The sequence below is a fragment of the Bos indicus genome, chromosome 5, assembly GCF_029378745.1.
Source record: "Bos indicus isolate NIAB-ARS_2022 breed Sahiwal x Tharparkar chromosome 5, NIAB-ARS_B.indTharparkar_mat_pri_1.0, whole genome shotgun sequence".
In the NCBI taxonomy this organism is placed as follows: Eukaryota; Metazoa; Chordata; class Mammalia; order Artiodactyla; family Bovidae; genus Bos; species Bos indicus.
The window spans coordinates 28,757,814-28,774,325 of NC_091764.1; the positions used below are offsets into that span (position 1 = coordinate 28,757,814).

The window sequence follows — 16,512 nt, forward strand, 5'->3', positions numbered from 1 at the left end:
AGGGCAAGGGGCTAGATACTTAGGGGAAGCCCCATTTTAGAAATATGGTTAAGGAAGGGTCTCTGATAAGGGGACGTTTGAGCAAATATTAAGTGAAGAAGTAAGTATGGGTCTAGCTGGTGAAAGAGTGTTCCAAGGGAAAAGGCCCTGAGATGAGAGCATGATTGTCCTGTTGCAAAGAATCTAGTGGGCCAGGGCAGTTAAAACAGAGAAAGGGAGGGGAAATGTAAGAGACAAGCTGACATACAGGATGGTGGCTGGTGAGGCGAGAGGACTCACCTATATCTTACAGGGCCTTACAGGTCAAAGGAGAGACCTGTTCTTCCATTCTGAGTGAGACAAGACCAAGACTGGTGTCCTTGGCAAATGACGTACAACATTTCGATTTCTGAGTCTTCGTTCTCGGTTTTAAAAATGAGTTGCAAAATTGTGAAGATCAGAAATCACGTAAGAAAATTTGGAAAGAAAATAATCCATCAATACACACTGAAGATTACTCTGCATTGCTTCTATTTTCTTTATACTCTGGGCAGGCTGCAGCACGTCGCGCTGCTTAAGACTTAGATCCCCTGAGCGAGGATAAGGGGGATTACGTTCCTTAGACCTGGAAGTGCGGGCCTGATGAAAGGAAAAAGGGAGTTTTAGACAAGAATCTGTTTAGTCATCGAAGATCTGGAGCTGAGGGTCTCCTCTCATCCTTTTCAAAAGGCTGCAGCGACGTCAAACTCGCTTTCCCAGGCTGCAGCGGAATCACCACCTCCTGAGTCTGTTTGCCGGAGAGTTTCGGCTCTGCGCAGGTAGCCGCCTCCAACTCCCGGCATGCCGCTGGGCGTAGGGCTAGCACGTAGACTCCATTTCCCAGCCTGCCCCGGGGCTCAGTCCGGACGTGCCGGCGCCTATAAGAGCCAGAGCGCTGCGGCCGGAGCCTATTGTTAGCCGGAGCCGGGGCGGTTCTGGGCGGCTGCTGCCGGGGGGCGCCCGAGTTGTCGGAGCCGCCCGCCCTCTGCCGCCTGCCGGCCGACCTGCCCACCCATCGTCCCTCCCCGCCCTGCCGCCCTGGGAACTCCCAGACCGTCTGTGCGGCCCCGGGACTCGCTTTCTCCTCCCTCCTTCCACTTGGGCTAGGGCGGCGGCAGCGGGGGCGGCCGAGACCATCACGGGAGGAGGCAGCTGCGGCGGAGCCGGTAATGGGCCTAGGGGTGGGGGGCGGAGGGTGCCTCCTCGTCCTTTCTCGGGATCGGCCCCCGGGCGACTGTGGAGGAGTGGTCAACCCAGAGCCGCGCGGATGGAGGGGTCAGAAATGAGGGAGGCACGGACGGCAGCGGTCGGGGGGCGGGGAGCTAGAGCGCCGCCGGGAAGGGAAAGAGTCGGGAGAGGCGTGGGAGCCAGGGGCACGGAGGACGCGGGCCCGGACTGCGGGGGCAGCTTAAGGGAGACCGACCAGCGGCTTAGAAGCCGGCAGGAATTCGGATTGCGGGTTGAGTTCGGAATGGAGTTGAGATGATGTAGGATGGAGGGAAGTCAAGGAAGGGGAGGGGGGAAATAGAAGAAAATGTGGGAGGAGTGGTTGGGAATTTGTGGGAAGCAGGCAGGAAAGGATGGGAAGCTGGGTACGGGCTGCAGACGCTTGGAGTGAGCAGGAAGGTTCGCAGGAGTCAGAGTGAAAAGGTACCCCAGCGCTGAAGGGTTCAGCGGGGGTGTCTTATGAAGGGGAACTGGTGACTGGACACGTCCTTTCAACCCAGGTTCCTGAGGTCTCCCATTTTTTTGCGGCGTTGTGTGGGAAAACGAAAGCATCAGTTGCCCTAGTTGTTAGTTGGATCTTTTTTCACAGGCCCAAACACGCAGCCGACTGCCATCCATTCCTTTTAGTACGGTCTTGATTCATCCTTTTAAAGGGAGCTAGAGTGGCAATGTGACACATACACGGTTCTTAAGTATGAAACGTTAGAAGTTATCCCCGAGAGACACAGTGCCCCCATGTCTTGCAGTTTTCAGTTCAAGGTAAATCCATCGTTAATTCAGATTTTCCTTTTCTTTTACCGACTTTCCAATTTGCCAATGTCCAGAGCCAGGAGGATGTTGATGTGTGCCAGAGTTATAAACGACTGGAGATCCTTGAGAATTCATGGGTCCTGCAGCACCATGTTCCAGGTCTCCCACAAAGATCTCATGCCCTTCATAGGATGGGAGTTTAGACACGGAAAGCCAGAACCTAACCTTGTGTCAGTGACCGGATGAAACCAGAGAGGGAGGGTTGGCGGGCAAAAGCTTCCTTGAAATTCCTAGTTTAAACAAAATGTTTTCACTTGAGCACCTTGTGAGTTCATGATCCTGGTTATCACAAGGACACATGGAGCCACAAAATTCATAGTATTTGAGGAGCAGCTCACATTGTTTTGTAAAAGGAGAAGCAGGACTGGTCATCTTATTTAGGTTGATCTTAACACTTAGCAACAAGCTTTCCTTCCTCTAATCCAGCTACACATGGTAGCACTGACATCTTACTAGAGATTTTCGGCCCTTGACCTTTAGCAGAAGGTTGGGTTCCAGTAGAGTAGAAGTGGACTGTGAGAGGTACCTCGTCTTATTTTGGACTCATTTAGGAGAGAGATTTCATTACCTAAACTCTGTCAATACATTCTGCATCCACAGAATTAGGGGAGGGGCAGTTCCTTTCTTGGTAGTCTCACATATGCTGGGTTTTGGGGTTTGAGGGCGGTTATAGGAATCCTCATAGGCCTGAAAAGGCTTAAGCTTAGTACTAAAATACATACATGCTGTAAATCTGTTTTATTTGATGCTAGCCTAATCTTTTCTATATACTATGGATCTGAATTATTTTGTATACCTTTGGGAAATGTTCAACTAGCAGAAATACTTAAGAAAAGGCAGTAAGGCATGCAGCTAGAAAGTGTCAGCTGACCTTTCATTTTAATAGCACAAAAGCTTTTATAGAGGTTTGCATTATTTTCTCCAAAAGCATTTATTCTTTGAGTTGGTCATTTTGACAGTGAACTGTCAGTTATGACCTGCATTTCCAATCTCATCTTATTTCGGTATGGGTTAAGTGCTTGGAGTATAAGTTAAAAGTGTTTTTCTTGAACCTAGGCATTGATCCTCTGCCAAAGAATAAATAGTTGAGAGAGGTGGGGATGACTGATTTCTAACTGTGGTTGGAAAGGAAGTTGAATTGATAAATTGAAAAGTGGAACCCATTGTTGTTATTGCTGTTTCAGAGAAGGATTTCTTCAGGTCACAGTGGAAGTGGATGGGAGGTTTCTTGGTGCTCGGTGGACATCTTTATCTCACAAGTCAAGTTCACTCCGGAAAGCTGGGTTGAAATTTTAAGTTATACTGGTTCTCAGGACAGAATTTTGGTTTTTTTTCTTTCTTTTTATTTATTTTTTGATAAGAATGGGTTAATGGCAGAAAAAGTGATGCTAACATCCTGGATAGGGTGAAAAGAGCTCAGTCAGTATGCACATTACTTAGATATATAGCTATTCAGATGATTCTCAGACATTTTAAGGAAAATATTTTTCTCCCAGGTTTTGCATCTTTTTTTCTTCTTTCTTACTAGCCTCCTCCTATCATTGCCCAGAAACCTCTTTTCCAGAAATGGGAGTGAGGAAGACATAGGAAAAAAAAGAATAGAGAAAGCAGCCAGCAATTCTGGCCGCCCAGAGTGCACAAAAAGTGACCTGAAGAGAAAAGATAGCCTGGGGGCACCTGGGTTAAGACAGTGGAGGATTATATTAAAACACCATCTTGGACCAGACTCAATCACATGCAGGGCTTAAGGAGAAACATTCAGAAGGAACCCACACTACTGGAAGCAAAGGGACACCAGAACAGAGGACAAGAAAGGACAAGGAAGCACATTTGCTTCCCTGGTGGTCCGGTGGCTAAGACTGCCTTCCAACGCAGGGGGCATTGGTTCAATCCCTGGTTGGGGAACTAAGATCCCACATGCCACAGGATGCCGCCAAAAAAATATAAATAAGTAAGACTTGTTTAAAAACTTGATTTAAAAACGAATCTATTACTCAATGGACATGAGTTTGAGTAAACTCTGGGAGTTGGTGATGGACAGGGAGGCCTGGCCTGCTGCAAGTCCATGGGGTTGCAAAGAGTTGGACATGACTGAGCGACTGAACTGAACTGATGAGTACCTTCAGGCTTAGGAACAAGGCACTTCCCTAGTGGCAGTATTAACTGGTTCTCAGTTAAAACTGAAGCTGGACTTCAGTCCTTTCTAAGAAGGATTTTGAGCTCAAGTCAGCTTTTTTATATGGTCAATAAGATTTTTTGGTGGGGAGGAAATGTTGAGTTCAGTGGTCAACATTGTTTTTCTTTTTTTATTTCTCCCCCATAAGTACTCCATAGCAAGGGTCTCACCTCCAATAATAGAATGAAATGAGATTTGTTAGTTAATAAGCATCTTTAAGCCCAGCTGAAATCTTAACCTTAAATAAAAGTCATGGCTGTCTCCATTCTTATCCTCGTCCTAGGAATGTCGTGACCCAAGATCATGTCCTAAGAATGTGATCTCCTAAGATGGGTAACCTGAAGAACAAAATTGATACTTTGGGCTCATTTTTAAATTTAATTACAATTTGTATCTAGGACTTGATTTTTTTATCTTTCTGGCCAGTTTATTTCAGGAGTGTGCTGGTCTGAGACCTATGAAGACAGGTTTCTTAGGTGCATCTTGTGACTTGAATTTTTATGAGCTCTGGCTAGGTAAATTAAGAAATACCTACTTATTAGGTCTGGTTGACTGTGGAGCTGAACCAAGAGCAGGCAAATTGCTTCCAAAACACAGGCTAGAAAATCAGCACTGTAGCAGGCACCTCTTACCACCACAGTGTATTCTGGGGAGTTGCTCTGCAGTCGTGCAGCCCTGGCTTTCTGGGCAGTGTTGTTATTCCTGCTGCATAATTAGCACTAGTGAGATCATAGTCTGGGGAGATTCTGGCATTACTGAGGCAGAGCAGGGAGCTTTCGCATCATCATATGTGGCCCCGGCTCTGACAGCGTTTCTGTTGAGCAGATTCATATCCTCGGGAACTCAAGTCCAAAGATGGAGGAGAAAGATCTGTCCTTGGGAAATGGACTATCCCAGACTCCTTGGTTGTGTGGCAGCATGTTGAAAACACTGCCTGCTGTAATAATGTAACCAGAGTAAATCGTCACTTCTTTGCTATTTGTCATGCCCTTGCCAGTTTCTTTATAGAGGGCAAGGTTTGTAAAGGGAAGCCTTGCAGAGAGGATGATGGTAGGTCAAGCGAGCCCAGGTTTATGGAGCAGTAGGCAATTGGGAAAGAGTCTGGGTTTCTAATCTTCAGTCCATTCCTTCCCCCCATACCAACCCAACCCCCCCTTCAGTCCATTCTTTAGAATCTAATTTGTCCTTTTCAGGAGCCTGGTGAGACACTTTACATTTGTGAAGATCTGAGTAAAGCATTTCCCTGTCAGTGTACTTTGAAATTGAAAGCCTACAGCAGTGTTTCCCAAAGTGTGTTCCGAATCCTTTGCCCTGTAAGATACTCTAGAAACAGAGGATTACAGATGTGCGGAAGCCCTGCCTTCTGTTTCCTCTTACCCTTCACCAGGTTCTTTTAACATATTAAAAGTCTCTAAAAGGTCTTCGTAAAAGCAGTTTTCTTAAGTATTTTGACACAGCAGTCTTATTTCCATGTAAAAGCTATTAATATGTTAATATCGTGTGGGGGGTGGGGTGTGTGTGTGTGTGTGTGTGTGTGTTAGTCGCTCAGTTGTGATGGACTGTAGCCCACCAGGGGCTTCTATGTCCACGGAATTCTCCCAGCAAGAGTACTGGAGTGGGTTGCCATTCCCTTCTCCAGAGGATCTTTCTGACCCAGGAACTGAACCTGGACATTACAAGCGAATTCTTTACCATCTGAAATTCTTTACCTGGGGGCATCAGGGAAGCCCCCCACCCCACCCCTGTCTCCAATTTTCAGATACAATAAAAATTCAGTTGTTGTAGGAGGAAACTGAGGCACACTGACACACGCCCCCTGCCCACCCCCCCACCCCCCCAACACCCCAGGCCTCTGTTAATTAATATCTGTGGAACTAGTTTATTTAGTGGATACAGTTTGGGAAATGCCAGGCTATATTTCCAGAAAAATAATTGGGTCTAGTATAGGTTGAGGCATAGCCTAATTCTGCCTTTGATCCCCAGTCCCTCCTGCGGGCCCCGTGGAGAGCTCTCCTGGGCGAGCAGAAGAGCACTACTGTTAACCCAGGGCTAATGAAGCCTTGAGCCCAGCTGGCTTGGAACCAAAGGCCTTCACTCCACTGGGAAAGGTGCTGCCGTTACTCATCTCATTATTCGAAGAGTGATTGAGGCTGGAGGGGCTAGGGAGAAACAGAAGGAGGAGGGTGCTGACTGGAATAAGTAAAGATATGACCTTGTCTCAAGAGAGCAGATGTCCGTGCTAGTGACTCAGGGGCCTGCTTTCTGCACTTGGAGAGCTGTGTGCATAGACTTGGGAGTGGTCTGTCTCAGGACTGGAGCGCTGATTCCTCTTCTCCCTTGGGCAGAATCCTAATGCACCTGGCTACCTGCTGGTGAGCAGGGGCTTTGGGGCCGACGTGGTGGGCTCCCCCAAGGAAACCCCTTTGAAACCAATGGATGCATTCACGGGCTCGGGTCTCAAGAGGAAGTTTGATGATGTGGATGTGGGCTCATCAGTTTCCAACTCCGATGATGAGATCTCCAGCAGTGACAGTGCCGACAGCTGCGACAGCCTCAATCCTCCTACAGCTGCCAGCTTCACACGTGAGTGAGCCACTCCCTCCCAGCCTGCACCCAAGTCCCCCAGGCATTGGAGCCCTTTGCAGCTCTCACCACAGCTTCTGTCCAGCTTGGGGTTTTGTCCTTAGTTGTAATCTCTCCCACTCTTAGCTCCATCGTGCTCTTTGGAGGACCTCATTGCTCTAATATCATAGACTTAAGTGGGATTTATTCTAGCTGATTTTACTTGGGCTGTGGTTTTTGGGTCCCCAGAATGGGTCGAATTAAACTGAAGAAGGAAGAGTCCAGGAGTTTACCCTTTCCCACCAGAATCCCATATAGTTCCACAAAATTGTAGTTCTAGCAAGAAGTAAATGCTTACTGCCTGATAAGGCAACTGGGGCATCTCAAGGCTTCTTAATTCTTACAGCTCAGTTAGTTTCTTGGAAGGAACTTCTGATTCTGTAAATCAGGGCTTATCTGTGGGGTAAATCTGGCCCACTGCCCATTTTTGTAAATAAAGTTTTATTGGAACACAGCCACAATACCCAGTGTCTACAGTGGCTTTCATGCTATAACAGCAGAGTTGAGTAGTTACAACAGAGACCTTGTGGCCCACAAAACCTAAAATATTTATTACCTGGACCTTTACAGAAGAAGTTTGCCATTTACTGCTATAGATCAGCACTGTCCAGGGAGGATTCCCTGCTGATCTGGTGGTTAGGATTTGGCACTTTGATTGCTGTGACCCAGACTCAATCCCTGGTCAGGAAACTGACCTACAACCCGTGTAGGCCAAACATACTACATAACCTGTGTGGTATGGCCAAAACAAAACAATGCGGTCCAAAAGAATTTTCTGCTATGACAGAGTGTTCTGTATCTGTATTGTCCAGTATGGTAGGCATTAGCCATATGTGGCTATTGAGTGCTTAAAGTGTGATTAGTGTTTACCTGAGGACCTGAATTTTAAGTTTTTATTTCATTTTAATTACATTGTCACATGTGGCTAGCAGCTGCTGTATTGGACAGTGAAGTTGTGTAGATTGTTAAATCCTGAAAAGATTACCTACAGTTCTCTTCCTAACTGATCTCTAAAAATAGATTTTGTGGTCATCTGTTGGGCAGAAGTCAGCCAGGAGACAGTGGTATGGACCTGGTGATGGTCAAGGTCCTTTCCAACTGTGCATTTAAGGTTTGAAGATGTGGAAGGTCTCAAGGTACAAGGAGCACCTTTGGAGAAGAGTTGAGAGCCTAGATGGATGAGAAAGAATGAGGTCCTCCAACAGGCCCTCTCTGGGTTAATAAAACTTTCTGTGCTCCCTTCTCAGCCACATCCATCTTGAAGCGGCAGAAGCAGCTGCGGAGGAAAAATGTGCGATTTGACCAGGTGACTGTGTACTACTTTGCTCGGCGCCAGGGTTTTACCAGCGTGCCCAGCCAGGGCGGCAGCTCTCTGGGCATGGCCCAGCGCCATAACTCTGTACGCAGCTACACGCTCTGTGAGTTTGCTCAGGAGCAGGAGGTGAACCATCGGGAGATTCTTCGTGAACACTTGAAGGAGGAGAAACTCCATGCCAAGAAGATGAAGGTGCCTAAGGGGTCTGGGGTCTGATACTTGCCCTGTGTCAAGAAAAGGCAGAAAACCATCTAGGTCTATTGTGTTTTTCTTGTTTGTTTGTTTGGTTTGGTTTGGTTTGGGACTGTTGCCTTTGGTATGTAGAGATTCCACATCTTTCTAATGAAGAATCTCAGATTTGGAATCAAATCTCAGTCTGAGACGCTATTCTTGTCTGTGGTGGGGAGTCTAGCAGAGACTCCCTAGACTTCCCTCCCCTCCCCCATCTATCAGTGCTTAAGATTTGAATGCCTACCTGAAGGCGTTCCGGTCTGCCACCCCTGGACCCTTAGGAAGCACAGTGTTTCCATTTCTCATCAAATGATTGTCCATTGGCTTGATGCACAGAACAGGTGTTGGATCTTTTGGATCCTTTGAAAGGATGCTGCCAATTCTGTACCTCCCGTTGCTTCTAGATGATAGGTTTTCAGGTATAAACAATAGCCTTACCAAATAGTTATTTTTGATTTGTATAGTACTGGGCCTGCAGTCTGATGCTGCTCTTCGAGTTTAGGAGGAGAGTAGGGCTGGAAGACCCACCTCAGATTTCTCTTCAATAGCTCCACATTTGCTCTCTGCACCATCTGGCACGCGACAGCTGTGGTTTCTACCAGTCTGCAAAATATTGCCCCTAGAGTTCCTAATTCTGAGCTTGGAGAACACTGGTTCAGGCCTGGCCGACTTTCTTGTGGGCTCAAAGTATGCAGACCCTTGTTAAAACAGGTGGCTGCATTATTTCCAGGGTCATGGGTGAAATCCTGATGATACACACAACGCAGGAAAGTGGGAGAACCAGTGACAGAGGTTGTGTATGAACTAGACCTCAGTGCTCTGTCCCTTTGAGAGCTCTGTGTCTGCTGCCTGCAGTCCCCGCCTCAAACCGTACACCTGTTTTTCTAACTACAGTGACATTCAGGCTTCCCTGTCTTCTGTCTGAGGAATTCCATCACTGACCTATCACCTTTCTGCTGTTATAGCAACAGCTGAGCAAATAAACTTGTCATTTGCCATGAAGGCTTTCTTCCCTTTCCTTCTGTGTCAAGAGAACATCCTTACTTTGGACCATTTTACTCTTTTCTTAGAAATCTTTCCTGTCTTTAGCACTTTATAGAAGAGGCAGTTGTTCTCAAAAATAATACATTTTGCATCTCCCATATGCCAACTAATATTTGTTTTCCCTTTGGACTTCCATCCAGAAAAACAAAAACACTGCTGCTTTGCATCAGTATTAGTACCTATAATTTTTGTAACATTTTTATTACTTTCTTTGGCCTTTTATCCATATGGAATTCATTATTAACAAATAGTATGAATTGGGAATCTAACTTAATTTTTTTTTCCCCTAAAAGAATAGACAGTTGTCCCAATACCATTTAATGACTAGAATCTTTCTCACTGATTTGAAGTGTTCTTCTATTAGGCTATATTAAATTCTCTATCTACATGGTTTCTTTCTACTGCATTTCTAATCTCTTTCCTTTGATAGGATATCAAGGAGGGGAGGGAGGTGCTTCGGAGGAGGCCAGCCCTGGTGGAATGGGCAGGAGCAATGCTCAGGTCTGCAGGAAGGCCCCTCATAGTTGGCCTGCCTGCAACAGAAATAATGGATGTGGGGTTCCCCAGAAGCACCACTTTCTCTCATTCCTCTTCTCACCTCCCCACAAACAAACAGGACAGGTTTGTAGCTTATTAGCCGGGTCTGTTGCATCACATCTCTCCCGGGAGTTATTCCTTTACCAGCATTCTTCTGACTGGCTGATGAAATGAGCCAAACCCACCAGTAGCTTGGCTTTCATCCTGCCAGTAGCTTCCAGAGCCCTGGGGATCGTGAGGCCTCATTTTCTTTACCTGAACTCTCAAGTGGGTTTTCAGAACTCATTCAGCCACAAATTGTCTTCAGCCTGTCCTTCCACTCAGATCGCCCTTCCTGCCTCTTTGTCCTTCTTAGCCAGAGAACCCAGATTCCTTCCTGCAGAGTACACGCAGTATTATATTTGCCACCCTACCTCACATGCAGCTTTCCTTGGAAACCAAATAAAAAGGATTAGAAGGGAGAAAGAGGGAGTTCCCTGGTGGTCCACTGGTTAGGACCTCAGCGCTTTCACTGCTGAGGGCCCAGGTTCAATCCCTGGTCCAGGAACTAACATTTCTGAAGCCATGCAGCATGGCCAAAAAAAAGGAAAAATAATATTTCTTTTAGGCCATGGGAAGTGAGGGCTTTCTTGATAGCCATTGATAACTTGCTCACTTTTTGTCCTCCCCATAAAATGAAGCTCTTCTGTGTGTGCTCAGATTATTACTTAGACTGTGAGGATTCGGGTTCATTGACAAAGACATGATAGGTAGTCTTGTACTACACTTTAACGTACTCTTCCCAGAATTGTGGTTTTGGGTCCTTCAGAGTGCAAGCTAACAGGTGTTTTGCAAGGCTGTTTACAGCCAAGGAATATCCATCCATTGAAGTGCCTTCTCTTCGTCCATGTATTAGATGGCAGGTTGGCTGAAGTAAGGGGTAGAAGGCTGCAAATGGAGGGTATAACTGTGGGGGAAAATTATCTTCTGGGGGGGAAGGTGAGACAGATTTGGAGAAACTGAGCCAGAAAGCTGATGTCCCTTGTGTTGACGGGCTGGTGTTGGTGCTACATAGGCTTCCTGTCCTCCTGCTCTAGATTATTCTCTGGACTGACTGTCTCCAGTATGGTAGGCACTTGCCATACTAGTGGCTATTTATACTTAATTAAAATGAGATAAAGGTTGAAGTTCAGTGTGTTTGCCGTGCTCAGGAGCCACATGTGCGCCGGGACATGCTGCGTGGACGTCTGCATTGTGGCAGCAGCTCACTTGGCCTGACCTGCTCTAGTTGTGCCTGGTGAGGAGGCTCCTGCTGATCCGCTCTGGCACCTGACCTTCCTTCCTGTCTCTTGGCAGCTGACCAAGAACGGAACGGTGGAATCGGTGGAGGCCGACGGCCTGACGCTGGATGATGTTTCAGATGAAGATATTGATGTGGAAAATGTGGAGGTGGATGATTACTTCTTCCTGCAGCCTCTGCCCACCAAGCGGCGACGTGCCCTGTTACGGGCTTCTGGGGTCCACCGCATCGATGCTGAAGAGAAGCAAGAACTTCGAGCCATCCGCCTGTCACGGGAAGAGTGTGGCTGTGACTGTCGACTGTATTGTGATCCAGAAGCATGTGCCTGCAGCCAGGCTGGGATTAAATGCCAGGTCAGTCCTCTCTCACCTGTGGTGGCATAGTGACCATGGTAGCATAGTGACCATAGTGTGGTCACCTGATCACAGGTGACCTGTGACCCCTGGCACCCCAGAGTCAGGGGTGTTGTCTGGTGTGGGTGCCAGTGAATGTGGTGGGTCCCTGTGTAGGGAGTAGCACTCACCATTCTATAGCCCTCCTCTACCGACCAAGAAAACAAGTATGGCAGGATTCTTAGGCTGTGGAGATAGGGATGATTTTTTTTTTCCTGTGTCTCTCACCTCAGAGATGATAAGAAGCAGTTGTCAGCACCTGGAGGAACGGGATTAGTAAGTTTTACATTTAGTAGCTGTCCTTAAATACTGACTTGTTCCTTGTAAACAGAAGCAAAGAACTGAGGTAGGCTTTAGGTTTTATCTTACAAACACTTGCTCATGGTACCACTAGTCCATTTTTGTAAAAATCAGAATAGTCCTCAGAATCTGTAACTCAGGATCAGATTTGGGCTGAAATCCACCACATCCTTAAAGATAGCATCGTTTCCCAGAGAGCCTCTGACAAGAGACAGTTTGGAAGACAAATCTCAACTGGAAAATGGCAAAGAATATTTATCTGGAACCTGTATACTGAGGCTATCAGTTCTGAGTCCTTGGGGTAGAATGTATCCTAAGCTTTTCTTATTTTCGGGTTGGTATCACATAACTATAACAGGTCTGACCAGATAATGCTTTTCAGACTAAGTGCCATAACGAATTGGTGTGTTACACACAAAGCTGAGGTTAGTTCTAAGAAATGGACTTTTCCCAAAAACTGGAATGGAGAGTTCTGGAAGTTGATATCATAGGAAGACCCTGTGTATTTGTCCATACTTATTGTCTATTCGCATTTTTATTTTTGGTATGGGTGGGGTTTTTTCAACTGGAGAATTCAAAGGGGAGAGGAGGAGGTAGAAAGCATGTCTTTTCCAGATATCCCTGGTGTGTAAGTCTTGATGACTGCTTGCAAACCAAACTGGCCAACCATCAGGGGAAAATGAAGCAAGGAGGGAAAACGGGCCATTATTTTGTTTGAATCATCACTCTAGCATCTTAGCCAACAGAGGCACTTGTGCCTAGTTTCCCAAGAATGTATTGCCTTAGACTGGCTAGGTCTTCTACGTCCTTTTCCATCCCTGTCGTCAAAGAACAGGATTGGGCCCTGGCCTTTTGTTTTCTTAATAAAGTAGGTAAGTTATGGAAGAGTCTCAGGGGTCCCTGCATTTCGTTTTCTTTGAGAATTGTCAGCTTTCAGAGAGTTCTCTCTGGACTTGTAACTGGAAGGGCTCTTTGACATGATCTTGGTTTTTTTTTTGTTCAGAAGAAACAAAGCCCTAGGAGAGAGATGACTTTTCTTGAGGTCACACTTACTAATTAGTGGCTGAGCTGGAATTAAAAGGCAGGTGGTGTGGTAGCTCACAGGGCAGGTTATTTTTTTTTTTTTAAGGCTTTTAAACTTTGTATTTTGTATTGGGGTATAGCCAGTTAGCAATGTTGTGATAGTTTCAGGTTAACAGCTAAGAAACTCAGCCACACATATACATGTATTCATTCTACCCCAAGAGGTTATGTTTTGAATCTGCTGTTTCTCTTCTAAGAAGATCTCAAACTCTGACTCCCTGTGTCTGCCAGCTAACATCTCCTATCTCATCTGGCCTCAACCACCTTGTCTTCTCAGGTGGATCGCATGTCCTTTCCATGTGGCTGCTCCCGGGATGGCTGTGGCAACATGGCTGGGCGCATTGAATTCAATCCAATCCGGGTCCGGACTCATTACCTCCACACCATCATGAAGCTGGAGCTGGAGAGCAAGCGGCAGGTGAGCCGCCCGCCAGCCCCAGATGAGGAGCCCTCTCCCACAACCAGCTGCAGCCTGGCAGCAGCACAGGGTGCGGAAACACAGGACTTCCAGGAGTTCATTGCCGAGAACGAGACGGCGGTGATGCACCTGCAGAGCGCGGAGGAACTGGAGCGGCTCAAGGCGGAGGAGGACTCCAGTGGCTCCAGTGCCAGCTTGGACTCTGGCATCGAGAGCCTGGGCATGTGCATCCTGGAGGAGCCCCTGGCTGTCCCGGAAGAGCTGTGCCCGGGCCTCACTGCGCCCATTCTCATCCAGGCTCAGCTGCCCCCGGGCTCCTCTGTGCTGTGTTTTGCTGAGAACTCGGACCACCCGACCGCCTCGGCCGTGAACAACCCATCCTACTTGAACAGTGGGCCCCTGGTCTACTACCAGGTGGAGCAGAGGCCAGTCCTGGGGGTGAAAGGAGAGCCTGGGACAGAAGAAGGCCCACCCTCCTTCCCCAAGGAGAAGGATCTGAATGTCTTCTCTCTCCCTGTTACCTCACTGGTGGCTTGTGGCCCCACAGACCCAGCTGCCCTCTGTAAATCAGAGGTGGGGAAAACATCCACTCTAGAAGCGCTAGTGCCCGAAGATTGTAACCCCGAGGAGCCTGGGAGCGAAGACTGTCGCCCCTCCTGGTCCCCCTCGAGCCTCCCCATGTGCACGGACAGGGAAGAGGGCTGTGCAGTGGAGAAGACCGCGCCGCAGAGTGCGGACAGGCCCCCGGAGGAGCCTGCCCTGGAGCTCCCTCTGGCAGTGTGATGCAGGGGCGGAGACTGCCTCGCACCCGTTCTCTATTTATTCCCTTATTTTATCTAACACCATTTCAAAAACAAAACTGTAGAAGCAGCTGCTGCTCCTATGTTATTTTATTGGGGTCACTGGGGAAAGGGTGGGAAAGGATTGTAGAAGTATTCTTTAAAGGGTCAACAGAACCAAGGAGACCAGCCCCAGCTCGATCAGGGGACAGTCTTGGGGCAGAGGAGGCTGCATCCTGAGCTTTCTGGGCGTTCGGAACAAAGAACTAGGATCTCATAGGAGGAGCTGGGTAATTCAAGCAGCAATTCACGTAGGGACCAGAACATCAGTTTGAACAGCATGACAAAGCCCCTTCCTCTCTTCTGAGCTCCAGGCAGGGTTAAGCTCACCTTCCTCAGCAGTTACTCTGATACCCCACTTTGGTGTATCATAGTAATACAGTTGGAATCGTCAGCTGGTTGAGTCTAGAGAGGGGCTGAGAGTGTCTCTGCTTCTGTACAAAACCCCTAAGATCTATAAAAATTCAGCCTACCTTCCCTGACCCCCCTTTTTTGGTAAATAAGTTAATATTTGACATTTTTGTTCTCTGACCTGTTCCCCACACTGGGGATTCCTGGTCTTAACTTGGAAGTGTTTCTTTCACACATTTTTAGGTACTAGAGTTAAACTTGTCTTTCCCCCGCCCCCGCTTTGTCCTTTTTCCTTTGAAGGGAAAGAGCTAGATTGGCTGGGATGTGGCATCAAGAGCTAGTCTTCCCTTTGTGTCTAACCGCAGCTCCATCAGGCAGCTTTAATCTGGGGCTCACACATCCCATGGGAGGCCTATATGGAGCATTAACCTATGTCCAGAGGAGGCAGCAGGAACAGGCTGCTGTCTGGAAAGATGACTTTCTTTGTGCTGTGCTTGCTTTTTCACCTAGGTTCTTCCCCACCCTGTTCCCCACACCTCCCCCCCAAAAATTAAAGCTTTAAAGGAATGTAGGATGTGGCAAGTTCACCAACTAGTGTTTTTGTGTTACCTTTCTTGTTTTTCCCTTTTGATCTACCCTCCTGATCCCTCTTGGATATACAGGGTTAGAGTTCTTATATTCACATACTGTTCCCAAGAGCTGCAAATGCTTATTGGCTTCCTCCATCTTGATATATAAAGATTGGAAGCCAAACCAGTTCCTAAATGCTTCCTGCAGCTCCCAGGTTCTAAGAAGTCAAGTTCTAACTGTAACTTTTGAGGTCTATAGAGTGGAACTCAGATTCTGTTTGTACCTTTATTAGGGGGGACATGGTTCCTGTTCTCTTATGTCCAGTTTATGTTCCAGGATGTGCTCCACTGAGCACTGAATTCTTTTCACTAGCAGTTACCACTGCCTCTGTTTTCATTTTTTTTTTTTTTAAATGGCTCTTTTGCCTCTGTTTGAAAAGGGAGGCAGTAGGGAGCAAAATACTCTAGCATCCTTCACATCATGCTTCATTACTGGTATGGTTTATTAACCAGGAAAAGACAAAGTACAAACCTTTTTTTTGTTTGGTGGAGGAGGTAACTGTTCCTACTTATTTTGCTTATAAAGCCTTTTCTTGTGGTATGTTAAAGGCCCCAGTGTCTGAAAGCAATCTTTATGTATGTATATCACAGTAGCATTTCACCTATCAAACCTAAACTGAGCCTGAAAGGCCTTATATTCAACACGGATACATCCTTTTAACTTATTCTGCCTCTCCTGTTCATTCCTGTTTTTGCTGGTTTTACATTTGGAGGTGAATTAATAAGCCATAGGCCCTTATCTCTCTCCTCTAGGCTCACAAAAGAGTCGAGAGTCCTAAGCACCTGTGAAATAGGTGCTATCCTCAACTGAGCTACACTCCGCCACCTTAGACTGGTCCCCTCAGATATAAGATTGAAGTTTAGTTGGGAATTTGACTCTCAAGATGAATCTTTCTCGAAGTTTGTGTCAGAAGGGGAAGGTGAGTGCTGTATCTTCCCTCCTTAGGAGGGCTCCAGCCTAAGCTAGGAAGTGGATTCACCTGTTAATAAGACATTTGGGATCAGACCAAGAAGCTCAAACTAATTAAACTCATTGCCAACCCCCAAGATAATAAATCCCTCCCTTCATTAACTACAGTTCTGACTCACCTGTCCCAACGTTTTAAATGCTAAATATTAACATTAACAATCTTGTCAAGCAAAGGGCCTTTTATGCAACCTAGTCCATCTCATTTCTGGTGCTACCTGAGCTGGACAGACAGAATTACAGCGCATGGTTGCTAGAAAGGCTAGGCTGCTGA

General features: G+C 46.9%; 1 protein-coding gene across 3 annotated transcripts; it reads left to right on the forward strand.

The window, feature by feature from the left end:
• The first annotated feature begins 563 nt into the window (after window positions 1-563).
• CSRNP2 (cysteine and serine rich nuclear protein 2) lies at window positions 564-14,322 on the forward strand. Of its 3 annotated transcripts, none has more exons than XM_070789097.1 (5): window positions 564-797; window positions 6,577-6,814; window positions 8,101-8,360; window positions 11,316-11,612; window positions 13,312-14,322. In XM_070789097.1, exons 2-5 carry the CDS (start codon window positions 6,664-6,666, stop codon window positions 14,233-14,235), a joined length of 1,632 nt encoding a protein of 543 aa, XP_070645198.1. In that variant the 5' UTR covers window positions 564-797; window positions 6,577-6,663; the 3' UTR covers window positions 14,236-14,322. The 3 variants fall into 3 exon arrangements, with proteins under 3 accessions (XP_070645198.1, XP_019816123.2, XP_070645199.1); XM_019960564.2 differs by lacking the exon at window positions 564-797 and adding an exon at window positions 906-1,184; XM_070789098.1 differs by lacking the exon at window positions 564-797 and adding an exon at window positions 6,104-6,339.
• Window positions 14,323-16,512: the final 2,190 nt, after the last annotated feature.